General features: G+C 40.3%; 1 protein-coding gene across 2 annotated transcripts in view; it reads left to right on the forward strand.

The window, feature by feature from the left end:
* Window positions 1-17898: 17898 nt before the first annotated feature.
* Window positions 17899-22979, forward strand: part of POU2F3 (POU class 2 homeobox 3) — a 90944-nt gene continuing 85863 nt past the window's right edge. The window contains exon 1 of one of the 2 annotated variants that reach the window (XM_074215279.1): window positions 17899-18086. In XM_074215279.1, coding sequence (XP_074071380.1) covers window positions 18059-18086 — 28 coding nt within the window. In that variant the 5' untranslated portion in view covers window positions 17899-18058. Of the gene's footprint in view, window positions 18087-18884; window positions 18995-22979 lie in introns of those variants that run through there. The other variant, XM_074215278.1, reaches the window with a different exon arrangement.

Consider the following 22979-nt stretch of genomic DNA (forward strand, 5'->3'; position numbering starts at 1 on the left):
GAGGGGCAGCCCGCCGGAGGGGTGGCCCACCAGAACAAAAGAACTTCAGCCTCCGGGAGGCAGCCCCAGGGCACTGGGAGAGTGTCTCACAGCAGCAGGGGAGTTTCCTGACCTATGCCCCAGGGAGCACCGGGTACAAATTGGGGGAACAGTGGGGGACCTCTGCCAGAGTGAGCATGTGAAGCCCAGCCCTCAGGGCACATGGAGAGCAGCACGGCCACCCCAGCCTAGATCCAGGAAACAGAAGCAGGCAGAGCCCATAAGCAAGAGCCTCCAGGGCATGAGCCCATTGAGCTGAGGGAAGGGAGTGAAGAGAGAGACTGCCAAGCTCTGTCCCTGGAACAGGACTCTGGGGCTCTGACCACATTCAGATCCTGATAGCAGTCTAGGCCCCCCCATAGAACAGCAGCCCCCCCCCCCACCTCAGCCCTGTGGCAGGGGGGCGCATATGGTCATTCACAGACCAGGAGGGAGGACAGAGCCTCACACTCGGAGACCCTTGTGGGAGTGTCCCAAAAGCTCAGGAAACACCCCAAAACCAAGCCCAGGCTGGGAAAATGAGCAAGCAGAGAAACAAGAGGAAGACCATTGAGAAATATTTTGCAAATGAGCCCAAGAAGGTTCAAAATACTCAGTCTGAAGATGAGGAAGCACAAGCTCCTGAATCTAAAGACTCCAAGAAAAACAGAAATTGGGCTCAGGCTATGACAGAGCTCAAAAAAGACTTTGAAAATCAAAAGAGGGAGTTAGAAGAAAAACTGGGAAAAGAAAGGAGAGAGATGCAGGAAAAACATGAAAATGAAGTCAGCAGCCTAGTCAAGGAAATCCAAAAAAATGCTGAAGAAAATAGCATGCTAAAAACCAGCTTAGGTCAAATAGATAAAACAGTTCAAAAAGTTATTGAGGAGAAGAATGCTTTAAAAAGCAAAATTGGCCAGATGGAAAAAGAGATAAGAAAACTCTCTGAGGAGAACAAATCCTTTAGACAAAGAATAGAATTCTGGGAGATGGATGAATTTACCAGAAATCAGGAATCAATACTTCAAAACCAAAATAAAATGAAAAATTAGAAGAAAATGTGAAATATCTCATTGAAAAAACAACTGATACAGAAAACAAACTTAGGAAAGATAATTTAAAAATTATTGGAATACCTGAAAGTCATGATCAGGAAAAGAGCCTTGACATCATTTTCAAAGAATTACTACAGGTGATTGCCCTGATATTCTAGAAGCAGAGGACAAAATAAAAATGGAGAGAATCCACCAATCCCCCTGAGAAAGAGATCCCAAAAAACCAACCCCTAAGAATATGATAGTCAAGTTCCAGAACTCCCAAGTCAAAGAGAAAATATTATAAGCAGCCAGAAGGACAGTTCAAATATCATGGAGCTGCAGTCAGGATCACACAGGACTTAGCAGCAACTACATTGGAAGCTCGTGGGGCTTGGAATATAATATACCAGAAAGCAAAAGAGCTTAGAATGCAGCCAAGAATCAACTACCCAGCAAGGCTGAATGTCCTCTTCCAGGGAAAAAGATGGACTTTCAATGAACCAGGGGAATTTCAAATGTTCCTGTTGGAATGGCCAGAGCTGAACAGTAGGTTTGATCTTCAGATACAGGACACGGGTGAAGCATAAGAGATTGGAGGAGAAGGGGAAAATATGAGGGACTTAATGATGATGAACTGCATGTATTCCTGTATAGAAAAATGACACTGATAATACTCATATGAACCTTCTCAGTTAACAGAGCAGGTAGAAGGAGATTTTATAGATGAAGCACAGGAGAAAGCTGAATTTGAAAATAAAATATAGTGTAAAAATGGAGTCAATAGAAAAAAGGGAAATGTAATGGGAGAAAGAAAAAGGAGAGGGGGGAATAGGCCAAGATATTTCATATAATAAGATTTTTCTTTATTATGATGAGCCATTGCAATGATATGGAAGGGGGGAAGGCAAGGGGGAATGAAGGAATCTTTGCTCTCATCAGAGGTAGCTAGGAGAGGAAACAGTATATATACTCAATGGGGTATAGGCATCTGGAGTAAGAAGGAGGGTACAGGGGGAAGGGCGGGGATGTGAGTGATGGAGGAGAGGATGGACCATGGGGGGAGAGTGGTCAGATATAACACATTTTCTTTTTTACTTCTTGCAAGGGGCTGGGATTGGATAGCCTGTCTGGGACCATAGGGCCAGGTGGATGCTGGGCCTAAGGGGTGGTATGCGGGCTCAGAGCCTCTTGGCCCCAGAGCCGGGGATCTGTCTGCTGTGCCACTCAGCTACCCTACAGCAGAGTCAGAGTGAAAGGAGAGAGAATATATAGTACATGGTAGTGGAGAAATAGGAGGGAGTTGCGATCAGCAATGGCAACAGTGGAAAAATATGGAAGTAACTTTTGCCATGGACTTATCATAAAGAATGTGATCCACTCACAACAGAGTTGTTGGTGTTGGAACAAAGACTCAAGCACATTTTTTATTATTATTATTTGGGGCGGGGTGCAGGGCAAATGGGGCTGGGTAGTCTGCCTGGGGCCGCATAGCGGGGTGATTGTTGGGTGTCTGAGGCCGGATTTGGACCCAGGTGCTCCTGGCTCAAGGGCCAATGCTTTGTCCACCACCTAGCCACCCCTACTATTATTACTATTTTATTTTATTTGGGGTCTTTTGTTTTGGTTTTTTGCAAGGCAGTGGGGTTCGGGTGGCTTGCATGTCACATGGCAGGGTGATTGTTGGTTGTATGGGGCCAGATGTGGGCTTGGGTGCTCTTGGCTCCAGGGCTGGTGCTTCATCCATTGTACCACCTGGCCATACCTACAATTATTACTATTTTTTATTTTAATTTTAATTTTTTTTCTCTCCCCTTTACTTTATCGCTCAAGCAAGTCTATATTTATGGGGGGAGGGGGTATTTCGTTTACTCTTAAACAAGAATATTTTATTAATGTAAAAAACATTATTTGTACAAAATGAGAATAAATATTAAAGAAAAAAAGAAAAAAAAAGAAACCTTTCCTTCAGCCTCTGGCTCTCTGCAAGGTGTCCCCCGAACCCCCACCCTCCCTGTGCATTTTCTAAAGGCTGAAGAATCTGTGTGGTAGTTCTTGTCTCCACTGGAACTCTCCCAGACTAGTATCCAGGTACAAGAACATCATTAAGGGAGTCTGGTTGTAAACATCAATCTGCATCTCATTTGCATCTACCTTCAATCTCCCCTTATTATGATGTATTCTCAAATTCTTTACAAGTTCAGTTGTAACTGCATGATTATTACTCGGTCTGAGGTTCCCTGGTCCTACTTACTGTACCTCAGTTCTGCCTTAGAGTTTTGGAACTAGAAGTAGACACCTCCAGAGTCTGAGGCAGGGAGAGGGGAAGGGTCATTGGAAGCTTCCTGGACCGGAAGAAGTCAAGAAGGTTCTGGGAACTGAGAGACGAGGATCAAAGCTTCTTCCTTTCTGAGCCCAACATCCCCCAAAAGGTTGGTCATGTGCCAGTCCCCATCCCAGAGGACAGGAACAGACTAGGGGGAATTTGTCAACTTCTGCAACAGGTAAATAGGTCCCCTGGAGGGCAGAGTTGGGAGAGATGGGGGTAGATCTACCAGGGATACATTTTATACATTTTTCCAAGCCCAAATGGAAGGAAATCCCCTAGAAAGGTCATTCTCAGACCTATTGGTATGTATGTATGTATATAATATAAGAATCAAGGACAGATTGAGCAGCCACAGTAGTCTGAAGCATAATGGCATTATATATAATTATATATAATATAAGACTCAAGGACAGATTGAGCAGCCACAGTAGTCTGAAGCATAATGGCATTGGGTTGGATAACCAGGCCACATTTTCTAAGAAAAGGATCTTCAGGCAGTATGTAGCCATAGACTGTGGCTGAGGCTGCATAATTTAATAGGATGTATAAATCAGGATTGAAAGGAATCTTAGAGACTGCTTAAACCTAAGCCCCCTCTTTTTAGTGAAGACTAGCTTAGGACCCAGAAAGGGAAATAACTTTGTTCAGGATTGCATAACTAGTTAATGATGGAAGCAAAATTAGAGCTCAAGACCCTTGAGTTTTCATTCAAAGGATCATCATTGCTATTGTAACTTATACTTCTGAAGTTTGCTCCCTCATAACTGTCTTGTGAGGTAGTTGGAAGTAATAAGTATTATTCTCATTTTATAAATGAAAAAAATGAACCTCAAAAAGAAACAGTACCTGGGGAGACAGTATGTTTCAATGAAAAGAGCACTAGATTTGAAGTAAGGGGAGCTTTGCTCTTAACTCTTAACTCTTCAACTTAACACTTCATATGATTCTTTGGTTTCAGTTTCCTCTTCCGTAAAATGAGATTAGACTACAAAGGGAATTCTGCACAGGAGATTTTGCTAACTCTTTAAAGAGAAAAAAAGTTTTATAGTGATTTCAATACAGTTGGTTTCCTTTATAATCTGAAAGAAATTAATATACAAATATGGTAATAACCAGTTATTAATTTGTGATTCATCCATTTTCCTTCTTATTTTTGTTAAGACCCTCTTCCTGAAAAGGCCAGTCAGTCTCTGAAGAATATGATCAACTAATGTGATTAACCCAGGCCATTGGTTCTATAACTAGCTGGGGTGGGGTCCCACTCAAATGGGACCCTAGTTTTTGTTTACTCTGTAAATGGAACCAAACTGAGCTGGTAAGTGCTCCCCAATGAGATACATGTGTCCTTGCTTCCTTCATTAGAGTTTGGGATTGCCTTGTTCATGAAAAAAATAAAACAGAAATCCTGATGGGGTTCACAGATTGCTAAAAGGGTCTCAAACCTCATGACCAGGCCATGTTCTCCACTGACTTCTTTCAATGATGAAGTAATTGAGACACTGAGGTCTCTTAGAACACCTCTTTATTAGTATTCATCCATTAGGGTTGCCTTTTTCTTATTAGGGAAGATCCCAATAAAATCCTGACAGGAAGATAGATGGGCATTTAAGGTGATCCAAGACCCTTAATTCATAATTTTACTTTTAATGCCAGAAAACTTTGTCTCTTGGAATTTCATTCATGAAGAATCCTATGCACTTTATTTTATTCATTTAACCATATTATTCTGACAAGGCATTCTTATGTGCTTTCCTTGACTGCTAGCAAGATCCATGACATGGAAATCCCTGCACTTTTGTTGCTTTTGTTGTTGAGTCATGTTCAACAGTTCAAGGCCACATTTGGAGTTCTATTGTAAAACTAGTGAGTTGTTTTGTCATTTCATTCTCCATCTCATTTTACAGATGGGGAAACTGAGGCAAATAGGATTAAGTGACTTCTCCAGAATCACACAGTTAGTAAGTGTCTGGGACCATATTTGAACTCGATTTCTCCTGACTCCAAACCTAGTATTCTATCCACTGTGTCACTTAATTGTCCTTCACCCCCATCTTCTGCACTAGAGACCTTTAAGTTTGCTTTCGGCTCTAAATCTATGGTCCCCTGACTTGCCCAGGGTCACACAATTAGTATGTCCTAGAAAGTGGAACCAAGGGGAAAAACAGGGTAACGTGCAAAGCAGAAAACTCAGGTGTTCAATGCAATTCAGTGAGTACTGATTAAGTACATACGTAGTCACCAAGCACTTTTTCCATCCTGATGAAGATTTTAGAAGAAGCAAATCATCTCACTCTTAAATAGTTGGTAAGCTGAAGTTGTCATATGAAACAGTTATCAAACAGTGCAAGGCAGAAATTATTGAATCTAAGCAGTCATTGAAATTCAGAAAAGGGAGGGATTCTATTATAATGATGCTCCCTAAACATGTAACTTAGAAAATGGTCCCAGGATGAAGGTGATAGTGATGGTGGTGGTGGTGGTGGTGGTGGTGGTGGTAATGAGGATACTACTGTTGCTAGTGATGATGATGGTGGAGGTGCTGATGAGAATGACAATCATGGTTCACTGAAGAAAGTTAATGGATTTTGTGCTATAAATTCTTCCAGGTTCAAAACATCAGTGCTTACCTTTTCTCAATGGTTTTGCAGATGTATCAAATTCCTGGTCCACAGGAGATAAGCAGCCCAGAAAACTCCCGAGAGTGGTTTGACTCAGATTAAAATATAATTGGGATTGGAACTATGTCCAATGGCAATAAAACTGCAAACTCTTTGATCCAGCAAAAAAAACCCACACAGACAATAATATTTATAGCAGCTCTGTTTATAGTAACAAAGAACTGGAAATTGAGGGAATGCCCATCAATTGGAAAATGGTAGAGTAAGTTATTATATGAATGTTATGCACTATTATTGCTCTGTAAGAAATTATAAGTGGACAGATCTTAGAAAAAACTGGAGAGACTTACATGAACTAATGTTGAATAAAATGAGCAGAACAAGAAGAACATTGTACACATTAACAGCAACACTGTAAGATGATCAACCATGATGGACACAACTCCTCTCAATTGATCAAGTTCATTGATCAAGGACAATCTTGAGAGACTGTTATAGAAATGCCATCTGCATCCAAAGAAAAAACTATGGAATCTGGATGCAGAGCATATATTCATTTCTTAAAACTTCTTTTATATATTTTCTTTCTTTCTTGTGGTTTTTCTCTCTTAGTTCTAACTCCTCTTTCATATGACTAATATGGAACAAATTAAAGCTGTCCAAAAGTAGATTAGGCTGCCTAGACATTGCGGGGGGGGGGCATTGCAATGGATAATAGAGCACTGGTCTTGAGGTCTTGAATTCAGGAGGACAGGAGTTTGAATCCAGCCTCAGACACTTGGCACCTACTGTGTGACCTTGGGCAAGTCACTTAACCCTGATTGCCTTGCATTCAGGGCTGTCTCCAGTCATCCTGATTCATATCTGGCCACTGGACCCAGATGGCTCTGGAGAAGAAAGTGAGGTTGGTGACAATACAGTATTCCCCTCACTAAACTCTAATTCATGTGCATTTAATCATGGCATCACCTGATCTTTGAAAATGAAGGACAAACATTTCTAATATGATACTATGTTGAACATAATTTGTCCATGTACAACCTAAAGTATGTGTGTACATATATGTATATATGAATAATTGGAAAATATCTAACAAAATAAATAAAAATTACAATATAACATAAATAATGTTAATTTGTGGTTTTCTAAGTCAATATGCAGCCTTCAGGGATCTGTTTCTATTTGAGTTTGATACCTCTAGAGGATGATTTACAAATATCCCTTCAATAGCTTGTTTATTTTTAATTGTTTGCATATTGTTTCATCCATTAGTCTGCGGGGTCCTTGACAGCTTGCCCAAGTCAAAGCCTGACATATAATACTCTCTGAATTATTATAATTATGAAAAGACCTGAACTCCATCATTTCCATTAAGTTGGCTGAAATGGAACAGGAGAGATTATGTCTCTGTTTCTTCAAAGAAGGACAAAAAAACTGTCTCCAAAATCTCACTCTGAAGTCAAGTCATCACTAATCATATAAATAAGTATATTTTGTGGCCTCCTGATTTTTTAAGGAGGAAGAAAAAGATAGTAGTAATACCGAGAGAGAGTTGCAGACTGAGTGGCAAGTGTAGACACTGGTCATGTTTGACTGGCACCTCCAGGAGATTTCTCTCTGCCTCCCTTCTCTCTTTTTATCTTGTTTCCTTCCTAGCAGGACAGAAAGGGGAATAGGGTCCAGGAGTAAATGTTCTGAAGTTTACATAGGGCATGGACTTGAATTGGGCTTGGTGGGGTTGGGGAAAGCACTAAAGTTCCCCATCAATAGGAATGTTTGAACAGTCAGTCAAGAAACATTTATTAAGTGCCTACTATGCAATTTGAATAATCCCTTGTCCTGGACCATGGAAATTATAGCCAGAAGGGATCCCGTATAAACTAATCTCTTTGATTTATAGATTTGTTCCTTTGCCTCTAAATTCAGTCCAGAATTCAGCATCATAAGAATCTGGTTAGAAGTTAGCTAGTCAAAGATACTTAATCAGGGTCTGAAATTTTAAAAATGTAGGTTTTTCATGATTGTCTATGTACAACCTATGTCAGATTGCTCATCACAATGGGGGGGAAGGTAAGGTGATTAAAAAAATTTGGAACTCAAAAATTTACAAAAGGATGAATGTTGAAGTCTATTTTTACATACAATGAGGAAAAATAAAAACAAAATAAATATATATATATATGTTTTGATAACTATATTTCAATGTTTTTTCTTTGTAATCCTATATATTTTATTGTAATCCTGTGTATTTATGTATTTTATTCATCAATTTGAGAAGAGCACCATAGACTTCACCAGAAATCTATTTCTAAAGGAATACAAGATGTAAAAAAGTTAAGGACTTGTGAACTAGATGGACTTAAAAGAGCTCCTTTCTCAGCCTCAAGATTAAGAAATCTGTAGTAGAATGGGAGTATTGAGAATACTCAACTTGAAACCAGAAATTGTTGTTGTTAAATTGTGTCCAGCTCTTCATAACTCCATCTGAGACTTTCTTGGCAGAGAGACTGAAATGGTTTGCCATTTCCTTCTCTTTCACAGAGAGAAAGAAATGGAGGCAAACAAAACTAAATGGTTTGCCCAGGATTTTCCTATTCCAGAACCAGCACTGTGCCACAGAGTTCCTCCACTTATTATCTCTGTATGATCCAGAAAAAAGTTTCCAAGGCTCAATGCATTCATCTGTAAAATACTTGCTCTACCTATCTACCTTCTGGGTTTATTGTAAGGATAGAGTCTTGAAAAGCATCAGTTTCTGGAGTTGTGGAAATAGTATGATAGTGATGATGCTTGTTTGAGTTGTAGTAATGATAATTATCACACTGTTACTTGCTTGATGATGATCCTGAGACTGGGATGCCAGAAAGTGTCACTAATAAGTTGCTTAAGGCTGTTCAAGTCAGTCCAACTCTCCTCAGTTTCCTCATTTGTAAAATAAATGATCCCTCAGGTTCCTTTCAAGTTCCCAAATTTATAGTCCACTTTCCTAGACTGAAAAAGAATTTTAGAAAGTTCTAATATGTCAAATCTATTCTAAAACACTCCACACACACACACACACAAATACACAAACACACACACACACACACACACACACACAAACACACACCCCTAGCTATCTCAACTTCTCAATCAAGTTTGGTTTGAAACATAACCCTTAGCCATGGATTCTCTCATCCACAGAACAGAGTTCCCATTTGCACCATCATTTTGTGTCAAAATTCTTGGATACATTAAGAGAACTAGATTAGAAATAGGTAGCATTGTAATTGAGAAGAACAATAGGACCTGGGTTTGAATATGCCTCTGTAGTTATAAACTGGGCAATCCTGAGCTTATCTCTGAGTTTTATTTTCCTCATCTGTAAAACAGAAGTGTTGATACTTGTACTATCAACTTTACGGAGGAAAAGAGTATTGTAGTTATAATAGTGTGAATTACTATTGCTACATGAAAGGTAGGTCCAGAGATTCCCAGCAATGAGAAAGTATTGCAGAGAGACTGATTTGGGTTTGTCAGGAGAAAAATACTTCCTTACAGAAGGATTGGATGTCTTTTGATGCAAAAAAATTGCTATAATTTTGCTTTGAAATAAAATATTTTCACCCTACCACTATTTTCTTTCCTTTATGGATTTAAAAAATGTAATGCATCAATTGACACAGTTTGGTCCTTAGAGATAGTCTAAATTTTTGGTCTTTCTATTAAAGCTTAACTAAAAATGGAATAATCTACTTCCATGGGCAGTGAGTTTCTTCTCACTAGGGGTCCTTAGGCAATGACTAGATGCTTTTAAAGAATTTTTTGGAGAATTTTTAGAAGATTTAGAGGATTTTTTTACAGTATGGGTTAAACCAAAAGGATTTAATGAGATGGACAGAACTTTGCAAACTTGAAAGCACTATATAAAAGCTAGATATCATTATTCTTGATTATTAAGTGAATACTAAAGTTTCTTAGGCAGTTAGGTGACCCAGTGGATAGAGCACTAGATTTAAAATCAGGAAGACTGTCTTTAAGAGATCAAGTACTTCCTAGCTGTGTGTCCCTGGTCAAGTCACTTAGTCCTGTTTGCCTCAGTTTTCTCATCTATAAACTGAGATGGAGAAGGAAATGGTATCTTTCTTTTCAGTATTTTTGTCAAGGAAAGTTCCAAACAAACCAAAAAAGCAGTAACAAAGAAAAAAAAACTGAAAGTTTCTTACAACTTGGAAAAACTCTGAAATTTCTTGTACTTGAATTCTCAAGTCAGAATCTTATATCCCCAAATACCACAAGAGGGCATCATGAGTCCAGATATGCAACCTGTAAGGACCAAGTATTCTAAAGGAGTAGCTTCAAAGTGTAGGGGTGATTATATTAGTCAAGTATTTGAGGGGAAAGGTGGATGGTATTGGGAGCAAATTCTGAGGACTTTTTAAATGCATGATATACTTCTTCAATCTATACCTTCAACTGTGCAATGGAAAACATGAACATGATTTTTGTGGAAGCTGAAAAATGACCAGAACTTGGACTGAAACAAGTCACCTAGCCTTATATTGGTCTCAGTTTCCACATCCATAGAATGCAAGAATTTAATTAGATTCTCTCTTCTTCCAACTCTAAAATGCTCTGATTTTTTGTGAAAATCCGAGGTTTTCTTTAATAGCCTCATGTAGCTACCAGGGAGCATTATCTTGGAAATGATCACATTTCTTTAATAATAAGGTCTTCCTCTTGGAAGATAGGTAATGCAGCCAATAATATCCCCATTTTACTAAGTTTCAGAAATATCAGAATCTTCATTCAAATTCAGATCTGAATTCAAATCCAGATTAAAAACTTTATGTTGTTTGAAGTGATTGTTTGATTGTTATTTAAAGTAATGCCCATTGAAATATAGACAAAATAGACAATTATGCTTTTCCACTGCTGATTCTGATTGGATAAGGTTTGAAGTTTTTGATGGATTGGACTCTTGATCTACTATGGGGGATCCTGAGTTATTATCCTGCTATCTTAATTAACACTAAACCCTCCCACTACTTTGTGGTCAAGACAAAGATGGGAGCTTCATCCAAGTCTGCTATAGATTAGAGACTCTAAGAACTTTTCTACCACATCTGGGTCTGATTAGGAACATCCCTCCTACATCAGACTCCAATTACCTTTCTCAACCAAGCCCATTTTTAGGGTATATTATCTTGTCACTTGAACCCCAACTTAGAGCATATTCTGTCTTTAACATGTCTCCCTCTTCCCTAGCCTATTTCTTACATGTAAGGACTAACTATTGACTGCTTATATTGTCTTAGTATATATGTGTGTGAACACGTTTTACATATATGTGTGTATGCACATATACATGCCATATATAGCATGCCAAACTATATATTTACACATACAATTATATTCAGTATTTATACATATAGAGATACATTTTTACCTGCTTATTACATTGAATGACAGTGAAGTATTGATTTCATTATTTTCCCAAGTACCAATTTTTTAGAAATCATGAACCCAGGTATTTGCTTTAATCAGAACCCCTGAAGCCAAATAAAGCTAGTATTTAATAGTCAAATAATATCTTAGTATTTTTACGAAAATACTTTTAAACATTTTATCCTCCTGAAAGAATCTCGGGGACTAGGGGCGGCTAGGTGGCACAGTCGATAAAGCACCGGCCCTGGAGTCAGGAGTACCTGGGTTCAAATCCGGTCTCAGACACTTAATAATTACCTAGCTGTGTGGCCTTGGGCAAGCCACTTAACCCCATTTGCCTTGCAAAAACCTAAAAATAAAATAAGAATCTCAGGGACCTCCCTCCTCAGACCACATTTTGAGACCCCTGTCTTTGCTAGGATTTTAAGGTTATTTGCCCAAGATCATTCAGCTAGCAAGTGGCAGAGATAGTGTTCAAACTACTATACCAGACTGCCTCCAGTGAAGACTCTCAGGATAGCCTGCAATAGTTAGCCTTTGACAGTTCTGAGGGAATCATCTGGTAATATCACCTCAACTATCACCCTGAGCACTGTTCTCACCTCTCCTCAACCCATGACCACCAAGACTGCCCCTAAAGAACCATTCGGGACTATACATGTGATGTGGATGAAAAAGAAAAACCCTGCCCCACACTTAGTTAGCCAAGAGAGAATAATAGACAGTGCTTCCAACTCTGGGAACAGGGAAGTTTAATATAATTTCAGATCCTCTAGCTGGTTAATGCCCCCAAGAATCTGAATCTCTCAGTTCAGGAATTTATAGGAGAGGGGAGAGGGGAGGAGAGGGAAGGGAGGGGAGGGGAGGGGAGAGGAGACAGAAACACAAAGAAATGAGAGAGAGAGAGAGAGAGAGAGAGAGAGAGAGAGAGAGAGAGAGATAGTAGACAGATAGATAGGCAGTTAGATAAGTGGTAAGTTCAGTGGATGCTATAGAGTAGTGGTTATCAAACTTTTGGGTTTCAGGACCCCTTAATACTCTGGAAATTTATTGAGCACCCAAAGAACTTCTTTTGTATGGGTTATATTCTTTTGGATGTGCTGACAAATCTTTGACAGCCAGCTCTCTGGGAAAACATGTACACAGGACATATATTTAAAACTGATTTAGGGATAGCTAGGTGGTGCATAGAGCACCAGCTCTGGAGTCAGGAGGACCTGAATTCAAATCTAGCCTCAGCCACTTTATAATTATTAATTGTGTGACCTTGGACAAGTTACTTAACCCCATTGCCTCAAAACAAAAACCAATTGACTTGTATTATTTATATTTTCTCCATTTTCTATAAAGTGAAGACAATTTAAAACCCTATTTTGAAACATTTAACTGATTGATGAAGCCAGATTGAGTTTGCCATTTTCTCCATTATTCTGCTAAGTCAAGATGACTAAAAGCCCTATTTTGAAGCATTTACTGATTTCTAAAGTCAGATTGAGTTGACTCCAAGTATTATATCAGAAATTGCTAACTTATTAATGACTAATTTTAAATAAGAAAATTCACTGTATTAGAAATTAAAACTGAAATTTTTAAAAATATATTCATTAAAAATAATTTTAAAAATCCATTATATGTTAATGTAAATAACATTTTTGCACCCAAAGTCACACAGCTAATAAGTAGCATAGATTTGAACCCTGGCCTTCCTGAACCCTGAACTATCATTTGGTTCAATACACATACTTCCTTTTTTTTCCAATGTAGCCCAGAAGGACAAAGTCACTCATCCAGAAGCACATAAATGCTGGACCGGGAATCCAGTCTTCTGAATCCAATTCCTACATTCTTTCCAATAGAACAAGATGCTAGAATCTACAATCACCAATCACTCAATCTTCATGAATAGGAAGTCCTTTTTGGCATCCAAACTTTCCTTTGCCTCTTTTGCAGGAAGATAATCATGTTGTCCTGATTCCCTCTCCCAAATCTTCTGCCTACTCCAAAGGTGATTTCCCCTTCCCTTCACCTTCATACTTGCCAACCTTAGGGTTTAGCTGGCAGACTGGCAGAGCTAGAGGGGACTTGTTGCTTGGGCAGCCTTCCAGGGCTCTTCCCCGCTCACTCCTTCCTTGGTCTAACAACTCAATCGACTTGACATGACAGGAAATGGGAATGAGTGGCAGGGGCCAGTCGCCAAGACAGACAAGCAGGCAGGGAGGGAGGGAGGGAGAGAGATTTCTGGGAACTTGCTTTGCCCTTGTCTTAGAAGAGAACTGCCTCTCCAGTAAATGTGCCTCAGAGGTAGAGATGATCATTCTCTTGGAATCTCCTTTTCTGAGGCCATCAGCCAGAAAGAGATGAAGCAGAAGGGAAAAGGGAAGGACTGGAGTTGGGGAGCTGATAGACCTAAAAAGGAACCAGGAAAAGTTGTGGAGGGATAAAACGTCATCAGAATTCTGACCAGCAATGTCTTGGAGCCAGACATTTGGCTGTTCCTTTCTGGAAAAAGTCCTCCAGCTGTTGACTTAAAAAAAAAATATTATACTGGATAATTTGCATGTTCATTTGCATTATCATTTGCATAGGGCTCTTTTGATGTCTAAAAGCATTGAAATTTCCCCAGCCTTTGCTCCTTTTCCAAGCCTGTTTTCTCCCCTCCCAAGTATCCCAAGTGAATCTTACTTATCCCTCCCATTAGATATCTGCCCCAAAATATCTCTCTAATCTAGATCGAAAGTTAGAGTCATCTCAGAAAGTGATAGGGAGTAAGAGAGAGAGAAGAAGAGGAGAAAGAAGTAAAAGCTTAATACTGATAGCCAAGGAAAAAAGATTGCCAAGTTTTTAGGTTTTTATAGAAATAGCTAATTCCCACCTCTAAATCTTGAACATACTTTTCATCCCTGAAAGAATCCCCGACCCCAGTAGTTCAAGAAGCAAGTAGTATAGTGGAAATAACTGTCATCCCAAGACCTGAGTTTGAATTTCATCTCTGCTATTCATTGGATCTATAATTTGAACAAGTCCTTTAACCTTTCTGAACCTGTTTCCTCAACTATAAAAAAATGTTTTCAGTCATGTTGACTCTTTGTGACCCCATTTTGGGGTTTTTGTGGCAGAGACACTGGAGAGTTTGTCATTCTGTTCTCTAGTTTATTTTACAGATGAGGGAAGTAAGACAAACAGGGTTAAATGTCTTGCCTAGGGTCCCACAGTATCTGAGGCTAAATTTGAACTCAAGAAAATGAGTCTTCCTGACTCCAGGTTCAGAACTCTATCCACTATACCACCTGTCTGCCCACACAATTCTATCATCCTAGGTCCTTCAAACCCTGATTCCATTAGTCCACTCTTAAAGGCATGCTACTTTCACCCTGAGGGTAAAAGAAAAGAACGTGATCTTTGTTTGGCCATATGCTATATCATTCTAATCAATAACTTGATTAAAATCATAGATCTTATGTTTATCAGAATTGGAAAAGGGGCGGCTAGGTGGCGCAGTGGATAGAGCACCGGCCCTGGAGTCAGGAGTACCTGAGTTCAAATCCGGCCTCAGACACTTAATAATTACCTAGCCGTGTGGCCTTGGGCAAGCCACTTAACCCCATTGCCTTGAAAAATCTAAAAAATGATAACAATAATAATAATAATAATTGCCTAGTTGTGTGACTTAACCCCATTGCCTATCAGAATTGGAAGATTCAAAAAGATCTCCACAGGCCTTAATGTTGGGTTAAATCTTATAACAATAGGAATAATAGCAAACTCTTACATTCAGGTTCAGAAATTGACTTGTGAAGTAAAAGATGGAAGAAACAACTAGACAGGCTGAAAAGAGAGTCAAGGGTTTCTGTGAAATGCAAGTTCAAAATGAGTCGACAATGTAAAGTAGCACCTAACATGCTAATGCAATCTTAAATTGCACTAAGAGACTAGAGAAGTAGCTATCCTCCTGTCCTCTATTCTGGTCAGACCATATCTAGAGTATGGAATTCAGGTCAGAGAGTCACAATTTATTTATTTAGGTTTTTGCAAGGCAAATGGGGTTAAGTGGCTTGCCCAAGGCCACACGGCTAGGTAATTATTAAGTGTCTGAGGCCGGATTTGAACTCAGGTACTCCTGACTCCAGGGCCGGTGCTCTATCCACTGCGCCACCTAGCCACCCTGACCTTAGAAAAATCTAGTTCAAACCCCTGAGCCCCAGAAAATTGAAGCAGTTGGCCTAAAGTCACAGAGATAGAAGAATCTTAGTTCTAGCCTAGGACTTTGAACTTGAAGTCATTGCTCTTCATTATACAACATTGCCTCTCTGTCAAACCTATAGCTAGGGGAGAAGGGTGAGGTTGGAAGTAGGGGGAAATGTTCCACCTTGACCTCTGTTCCAATCTCACTCTACCTTGGTCAAGATGCCCTGGGCCATCAGGTTTTTCAAACTGGTAAGAAAACAGTCTTCAGGCTAGAAGACTCCAACACCAACTAGTGATAGGGCCCCTCTGGCCTGCAAGGGAGGCCAGCCCCATCTAGACTGAGCCCAACCCATCTGTTGTTTTTTTCCAAAGTACTACTGACCCATTAGGGGATGGCGGCATAGGAGAAAAACGTCAGTCTCTGGAGCCATGAACAACATGTTCCCAACATGTAGCCACTCTGTGAATTCTGGTATGCAAATGACATGCAAATTTAGATGGTATGCAAATGAGTGTCACAGTCCAGAACTTTTTCTAAGGTAACAATTGTAAGGCAGCAGAGGGGAAGGGGGCCTGCATTTGGAAGGGTGAGGGGACAAAGGGAGAGAAGAAATTGAGCAGTAGCTAATTTTGACTGGAAGTCAGAGCCTCTTGGATACTCTATACCTCTGAAACAATATATTGAACCCTCTGTGCTTCCATACAATTTCTGGCTGCTTTTTTCTTTTAACCTTTTGTCTCCTTAACTAATGGAAGATTTCTCTCTTTCCTTCACTTCCATTCTCAAGTTAGGAGAGTGAATGAGAGGAAAAGATATCATGACAAAGCAAGCTGCGAGAAGGTGATTTCTTAAGGATGCCAAAAAAGACTTCCATTTGCTAGCTTTATGATCTTAGATAAGTCATGTATCATTGCTGAGCCTCAGTATTTGGTTTGGTTATGAAATTTATCAAACAGGAATAATTCTACTTGCACTACCAACATCACAGGGACCGTAGTATCACAGAGATCAGAACTGTCAAGGACATCAGAGGTTATGGAATTAAATTCTCATAGGTGGGGAAACTGAGGCCAGGAGAGGTTAAATGACTTTCCTAGGGTCACACAGTTAGTTAGAGGCAGGATTCAAACCCAGGTCTTCTGATGCCAAGTTCAGCTTTCTATCAGTTTCCCCAAGAAGTGAGAATAAGATGAGAGAAAATAATGATGGATGAAAAATGATTTCCAAACTAAAGCAATATGCAAATGTCATTTATTATGATGATTATTACAATGTGCTTAGTGCTAGGAAAGGACATACAAGAGAAACATGTGAGCAGTACCTAGCAATGTCACTGAGAGCTCTAGAATTTCACTCTGGGCAGTTGTCCTTTGGTCAATGGGCAAATGGGACCCAAGACTTCCAGCTTTTAGACTTTGAGAGAGAATAAGATGGAACCTGAGCAGGGATCTGGGTAAGAGATGCTTGGTTGTTTTCTAATTAGCTCTAAAGCTGAATGGATCGTTGGACACAATCTAGTCCAGAAGCCCTTCACATGGGATCCATGAACTTGTCATTAAAAAAAAAATTAGATACCTGCCTTTCAGTATAATTGACTTTCTCTGTAGGTATTTTACTTTAGGAGAGGGCTCTAGGTTTCTCCTGGATGACAAAGGGGATCATGATATATAAAAAGGTTAAGGGACAGCTAGGTGGTGCAGTGGACAGAGCACTGGCCCTGGAATCAGGAGAACCCAAGTTCAAATGCGACCTCGGATTCTTAATTGCCTAGCTGTGTGCCCTTGGGCAAGTCACTTAACCCCATTGCCTTAAATAAAATTAAAAAAAAAAAAGGTTAAGGACCTCTGATCAAGTCCAGCCTGCCATTTTAGATAAACAAAGCCCCAGGCAGGGGAATTAATTTTGTCCAACAGGTCACAGGACCACAAGTTGAAAGTAAGAAACCAGATCATCTGACAGCAAATAGGATGTGTCTTTTTTTCCTATTAAATTGACTTCACCTTTGACCAAAAGCCTACCCAGAGTTCCTGAATTAGAGAGATGAGAAGTGAATCTTAGAGTGAAGACGGAGTAAGTTTCCAGCCTTGGGATTTGTCCCAGAGCGTCCGAATCCCCATTACTGCAGCTCCTTGCCCTCATCCCCATACCTGATCCCCCAGCTCCCCGTATGCAAATGATCAATTTGCATGGGCCTTCTGCCAGACCAGGGGACCCTGCCAGAGAGGGTGTGGCCCCACTCAGTCCTGGCGGGCGGCTCCTTCTGCCAGTGCCTCATGCTCACCTAAAGAAGTATCCTCAGCAGCTCTGGGCTAATAGCAGCTGTTGGTCGGCAGTGGATTTTAAGGGTTGCTGGGAGGATAAGGGGATCCTGGCTGCCCAAGGGGACCAGCTGGGAAGAACAAACAGGGCCTGGGTGGGTACTGACTTTGACCCCATCTCGGGCAGGATGGTGAATTTGGAATCCATGCACACAGGTGAGGGGATGAAGAGAAGGGGATCTGACAGGTGTCACCCTGGGTAGTTACCCATTGGTTCTGGGCAGCCCTGTAAGCTAAGGGTGGGCATGAAGAAAGTTTTACTTCCTAAATGTTTATCCTCAATTGGGGTATTTACCCCCCTTGGGATATTGGTGTCATCTGGCCTTTGGTGTCTTAAATTAGGGAATGTATGAAGAGAAAAGGACAGCCTAAGATAAAGAAATAAGAGAACCAGAAGAAAGAACGTGGAAGAAATGCTGCAGAAAAGAATGGGTGGGGGAGGAGGGGGCAGGGAGTAATATGAGCAGTTGTATGGACTGATTTAGGAAATGTAGTATAGTTGGAGGAATGGTATCTATCTGTGAGCTATGTCTGAATTCACCAATTCAGGGGATTCAGAAACTGGGAGCCAATGAATATATATGAAATTCACCTACCCTTCTGACTCAAAGTTATGGGCGCATATGTCCGGGTGGGTTTGAAGATATGGGCTCATTTCTTAAATGAAGGTATTTATTGAAGCTATCTAGAAAAGGGCATAGGAGGGGGCAGAGTATCTACATGTGAGTTTATAAGGCATGTTCACTGGACTGCAGCCCCCTCCTATCATACATGTCAGAGGATGCATCCACATGTGTGTCCTGGGGCAAAGTCTTGAAGAGCTTACCCATATGTCAGGTGGTGGGTTGCGGGGGCTGAAGATGCCTGCACATGTGTGTGAGGTGTGTCTGCATGTGTTAGGAGGTGTGTCCGCCCACGTGCTGTGGGGATCTTGGCTGACTCGATAGGCTCAGTGCATGGCGGTGCCCAAGAGCCCGTGTGCATGTTCTGGGCTGGGTCTGTGTCCTTTGTGGGAGCTGATCGGAGCCACGGATTAGGGGACAGCATGCACATGGGTCTGTGGGGTAGGTACTTGTGTCCATTTGTCTGTCCTGGGGTGGCTATCTTATTCCCAAGGTCCCCTTTGACTTGGGTAGGGGCAGGGGGTCAATGGGAACACAGCCTGGAGTTAGTTTTGCTGGATAAACAGTGACTGAGATCTGGAGAGATCAAGTCCAAATTCATTTCTCTTGATTCCTTCCTTCCCCACCTAGGATAGGCTAGAAGCAGGAAGAGAAAAGTGCCAAGGAGACAAGAGCTCTTACTGTGAGTTGGCACTGAGCTGGATCCTGCCTCAGACAAGTTATTTTCCCATTTAATTCTCCAATGCCATTGACTTGGAAACTGGGAACTGGACTATTTGCCTTTTAGATTCCAGGACTGGAGCAGTTAACATCTTGATGAGTCTGTTCCTGCCCTTAAGGGTACAGAGGGGACACTTCTTCAATTCCAACACAGAAAATTAGAGTAGGCAAAAGACGTTTGCCCTCTTTCTACAAGCCCATAGGAATAGGGAAGTTATTAAAGCATCTGGATTCCACAGCTTCAAAGCAGCAAAGAAGACACTCAGAACCCTTTTGGGGGATATGGACAGAAGTGAATACCAGAAGTTGAACTAGCCAGGACTCCAAGGGCTCAGTCCAGTTCCCAAGGACAAAAACATAATTCAAGCTGGAAAATTGCCTTCTCTTTCACAGATCTGGCTTGTATAACTTGAGTGTGAGCAAGGACCAGGACAGAAGGTGGTTGGAGGGGATGGGGAAGAGTAGTTTCTAGACCTTAAAAAATAAACATGACCACCATGGTAATATTAATCCTATCAGCATATGTAGAGTTCTCTGCGTGATAATTACAAAATGCTTCCCTATACTTTCTCATTTGTCCATAAACATGTGACTGGGAATGTTGGGGGGTTGATTCCACTTAATTCAAGAACTCAAGTTTTGGATAAGTAGGCAGATCTCACACACACACACACACACACACACACACACACACACACACACACGCACCTCCCTTAAAATGAAGACCCCTTTGCTTGGAATGGAAGCTGGGATTCTCTTCAGATATTGCAATCACAATACAGATGGGGCGGGGGGGGGGGGGTATGGCCAGAGAAATCCCCGAAGTGATCTTCAGTTTGAGGATCAGAGACCTTCTAAGTCTAATTGATTACTAATTGTAGTAGTAGATAGCAGTACAAATTCATATAACTTTTTGACCCTTGAATAGAGGTGGAGGTTGAGGGAGAGCCAAGACCCAGCAGAGGAAAATTCTCAAGAACCTGCTGCAGCCAAGGATGGCCTTGGGGTATTTCATATGGTTGGGGGGGGGGGGGTTGAAGGGTTTTGGTCTATTTTAGATCCAAGGAGATTGAGAGTTAAGATGAGAACAAGTGAAGGACAGCATTCTATTCTGCATATCCTCTAAATCCTGAAGAGAACTCTCATTTTTTCTCTCCTGCATTTGTAAGTCAACTTCTAGTAGCAAAGAGGTTAGGCGATAGGGAGTGGGGAGAAGTAGGACTAAGTGAAAGATGGTGCAGATAATTCTTGCTTTGATCAGTGGATGGGCAATCTATGCATGAAGTCTTCTCTGTGGGGTCTCTCAATGTAGCACCTAGTCTTCTATGAGATCCCTCTCTCTGTCTAGGCTACTCTATAGGGTTTCTTAGTTCAGAGTTTCCTCTGAGGAGTTTATCTCAAATGGAAACCCTATGAAATCTCCTTCAGTATGTACCTTCTTGGTAGAGTTACTTTTTTTCTGAGTCCTAAATGGGATTTATCTTGGTTCTAGATCCTCTAGAGGGACCTCTCATATTCTAGGTCCCTTCCAAAGTTATGAGTTTAGGAGGATACTTCATAAAGGTTGGTGGAATTTGTTGGATTTTGTTGTATTTATTTAGGGTCCTCTGATACTGTTTGTGGACTCTGTGTTGATTCCTTGGTCTGAATTCTTTGGAAAGTATTTAGGATCTTTTGTGGAGTCTCTCTTTGTATGAATAAATTCTTTTGTGTGTGTGTGGGGGGGTCTCTCACCCACCTTGCTATGGGTGGAGTCCACTCCAGCATGGGACCTTCTGTAGGGTTTGCCTCACTTTGGGGGACTCTTCTGAAAGGTTTCTAATTCTAAAGTACCCTTGGTTGGGACATGCAATGTAATCTATCTCACTCTCAAGTTAATTGATGAACTCTTGTGCCTTCTCAGGGACTATAATTGGAATGATATTCCACTTTGCCTTCACTATACTCCGGTATCCTACTATTCTTGGTAACTGATTGATGAGTCAAAAGAATATTGATTAAGTACTTGTTGGTGCCAGATAAATATTAATTTCCCTTTATTTCCCTGCTCCCATGCTCAAAGAAGTTCTTTCTCCATCAAAGCTTCAGTCAATTTTAGAAAGACATAATGTTTTGTTTGTTTACTTGTTTGTTTTTCCATTTTAGAAATAACCTGGAGGGCAGGGGTGGAAAGACTTGTATAAACCCTGAGTCAGCCAATGCTTTACCATCATTCTCTTTTCTCATTTCTAGAAAGTCTCCAAGTTCTGTCTGATAGTCTAGTGTTAAATCCATGATTCACTCCAGCCCAGCAACCTTGGCTGGCTAAGGAACTTTGTACTTTATTAAATATCTCTCACAAAAGGATCCCTAAAGCCTGAGCAGGCATGAGGTCACCTGCCCTGGGAGCATCCTTGGCAAAGGAAGGGGGCTCTTCTCTCCTAGTCAGAGAAAAGCAGGTGTCAAACAACTAATCACAAAGAAGGTTGACAGAGAACAAAGAAAATTTCAGTCTTAGAGTCAAAAGAATCCTAAAGCTGATCTAGAATAATCTTATTACATTAATAAGAAAATCAAGACCCAGAGTAGAATGATTTTATCAAAGGTACATAGTTAATTAGTAGCAGGATCAGGAGTAGAACTCAAGTCTCTAGACTCCCAGATCAGTATTTCCTTCATTATTTTCAGAGAGACCGTTCCAACTGCTGCTCCTCCTCTACTCAGTCCAAAAACTTATTTCAGTTTTCATCAAAACTCAGACAAAAGAGAACAAGCAATTATCTCAGCAGAGGGATGCCAGTTAGAGATCAAAAAATGCTGTTTGGACCAAAAGGCAACATTCACTGTAAGATAGTATGGAATCCTTTTAATAACAGCTTGAATTTGTATCTTCCTTTATGGTTTACTAAGCATTTATACTAAAGCACAGAAAGGTCAAATGATTTACCCAAGGTCATATAGGTAATCAGCAGGGAAGTTGGGACAAAGCCTCAGGTCTTCAGACATCCAGGTCAGCTCTCTTTTCATTGTCCAGATCTGCTGATTTGAAGAATGGTCTCAGGGTTACTTGAGAAAAGCAAAACTTTTAAGGTCCCTTCCTATGGGATTTGACTCTGTTTATAAAAGTGCCCCTTCCTTATTCTCGTCAATTAAGGAGTATTCTGAAGGGAAGTTAGTTTTTCTTTGAAAGACGGGGGAAGGTGATTCCCTTCTGAGAGAAGGGCTGGAGAAAAATTAAGTCTTGAGATCCTCTGGCCACAAGATTTAGAGGGTCACAAGATTTAGAGGGCCACAAGATTTAATCTAATCTCTTATTTTTTTAGAAGAATCAAATTATTTAATATTATTTTCCCCCAAATATTTTAGGCATAATATTTTATCTCCCATAATGTTTTACCATCTTCTTGTCCCTAAATCATGATTGAAAATATTGTATTTTTAATTTTTAGTTGAAGCACAATACCTTTCATATTGGGCCTTCACTTTAGATCTATAGAAAGGTCAAAGAGTGTTTCATGGCACAATTTCTAAACTTTAACACACCAAAAAGTGAAGATTTCATATATATATATATATACATATATATATATATATATATATGTATATATATATATATACATATGACATATATATGACATATATATATATTTGCACATACAAAATTTCAGCAAGAAAAAGACGAATTGGAAATGCCCACCCAATGTAAATGTTTTTGAAATAAAATTGT

This window comes from Macrotis lagotis, chromosome 1, assembly GCF_037893015.1.
Source record: "Macrotis lagotis isolate mMagLag1 chromosome 1, bilby.v1.9.chrom.fasta, whole genome shotgun sequence".
Taxonomy (NCBI): Eukaryota; Metazoa; Chordata; class Mammalia; order Peramelemorphia; family Peramelidae; genus Macrotis; species Macrotis lagotis.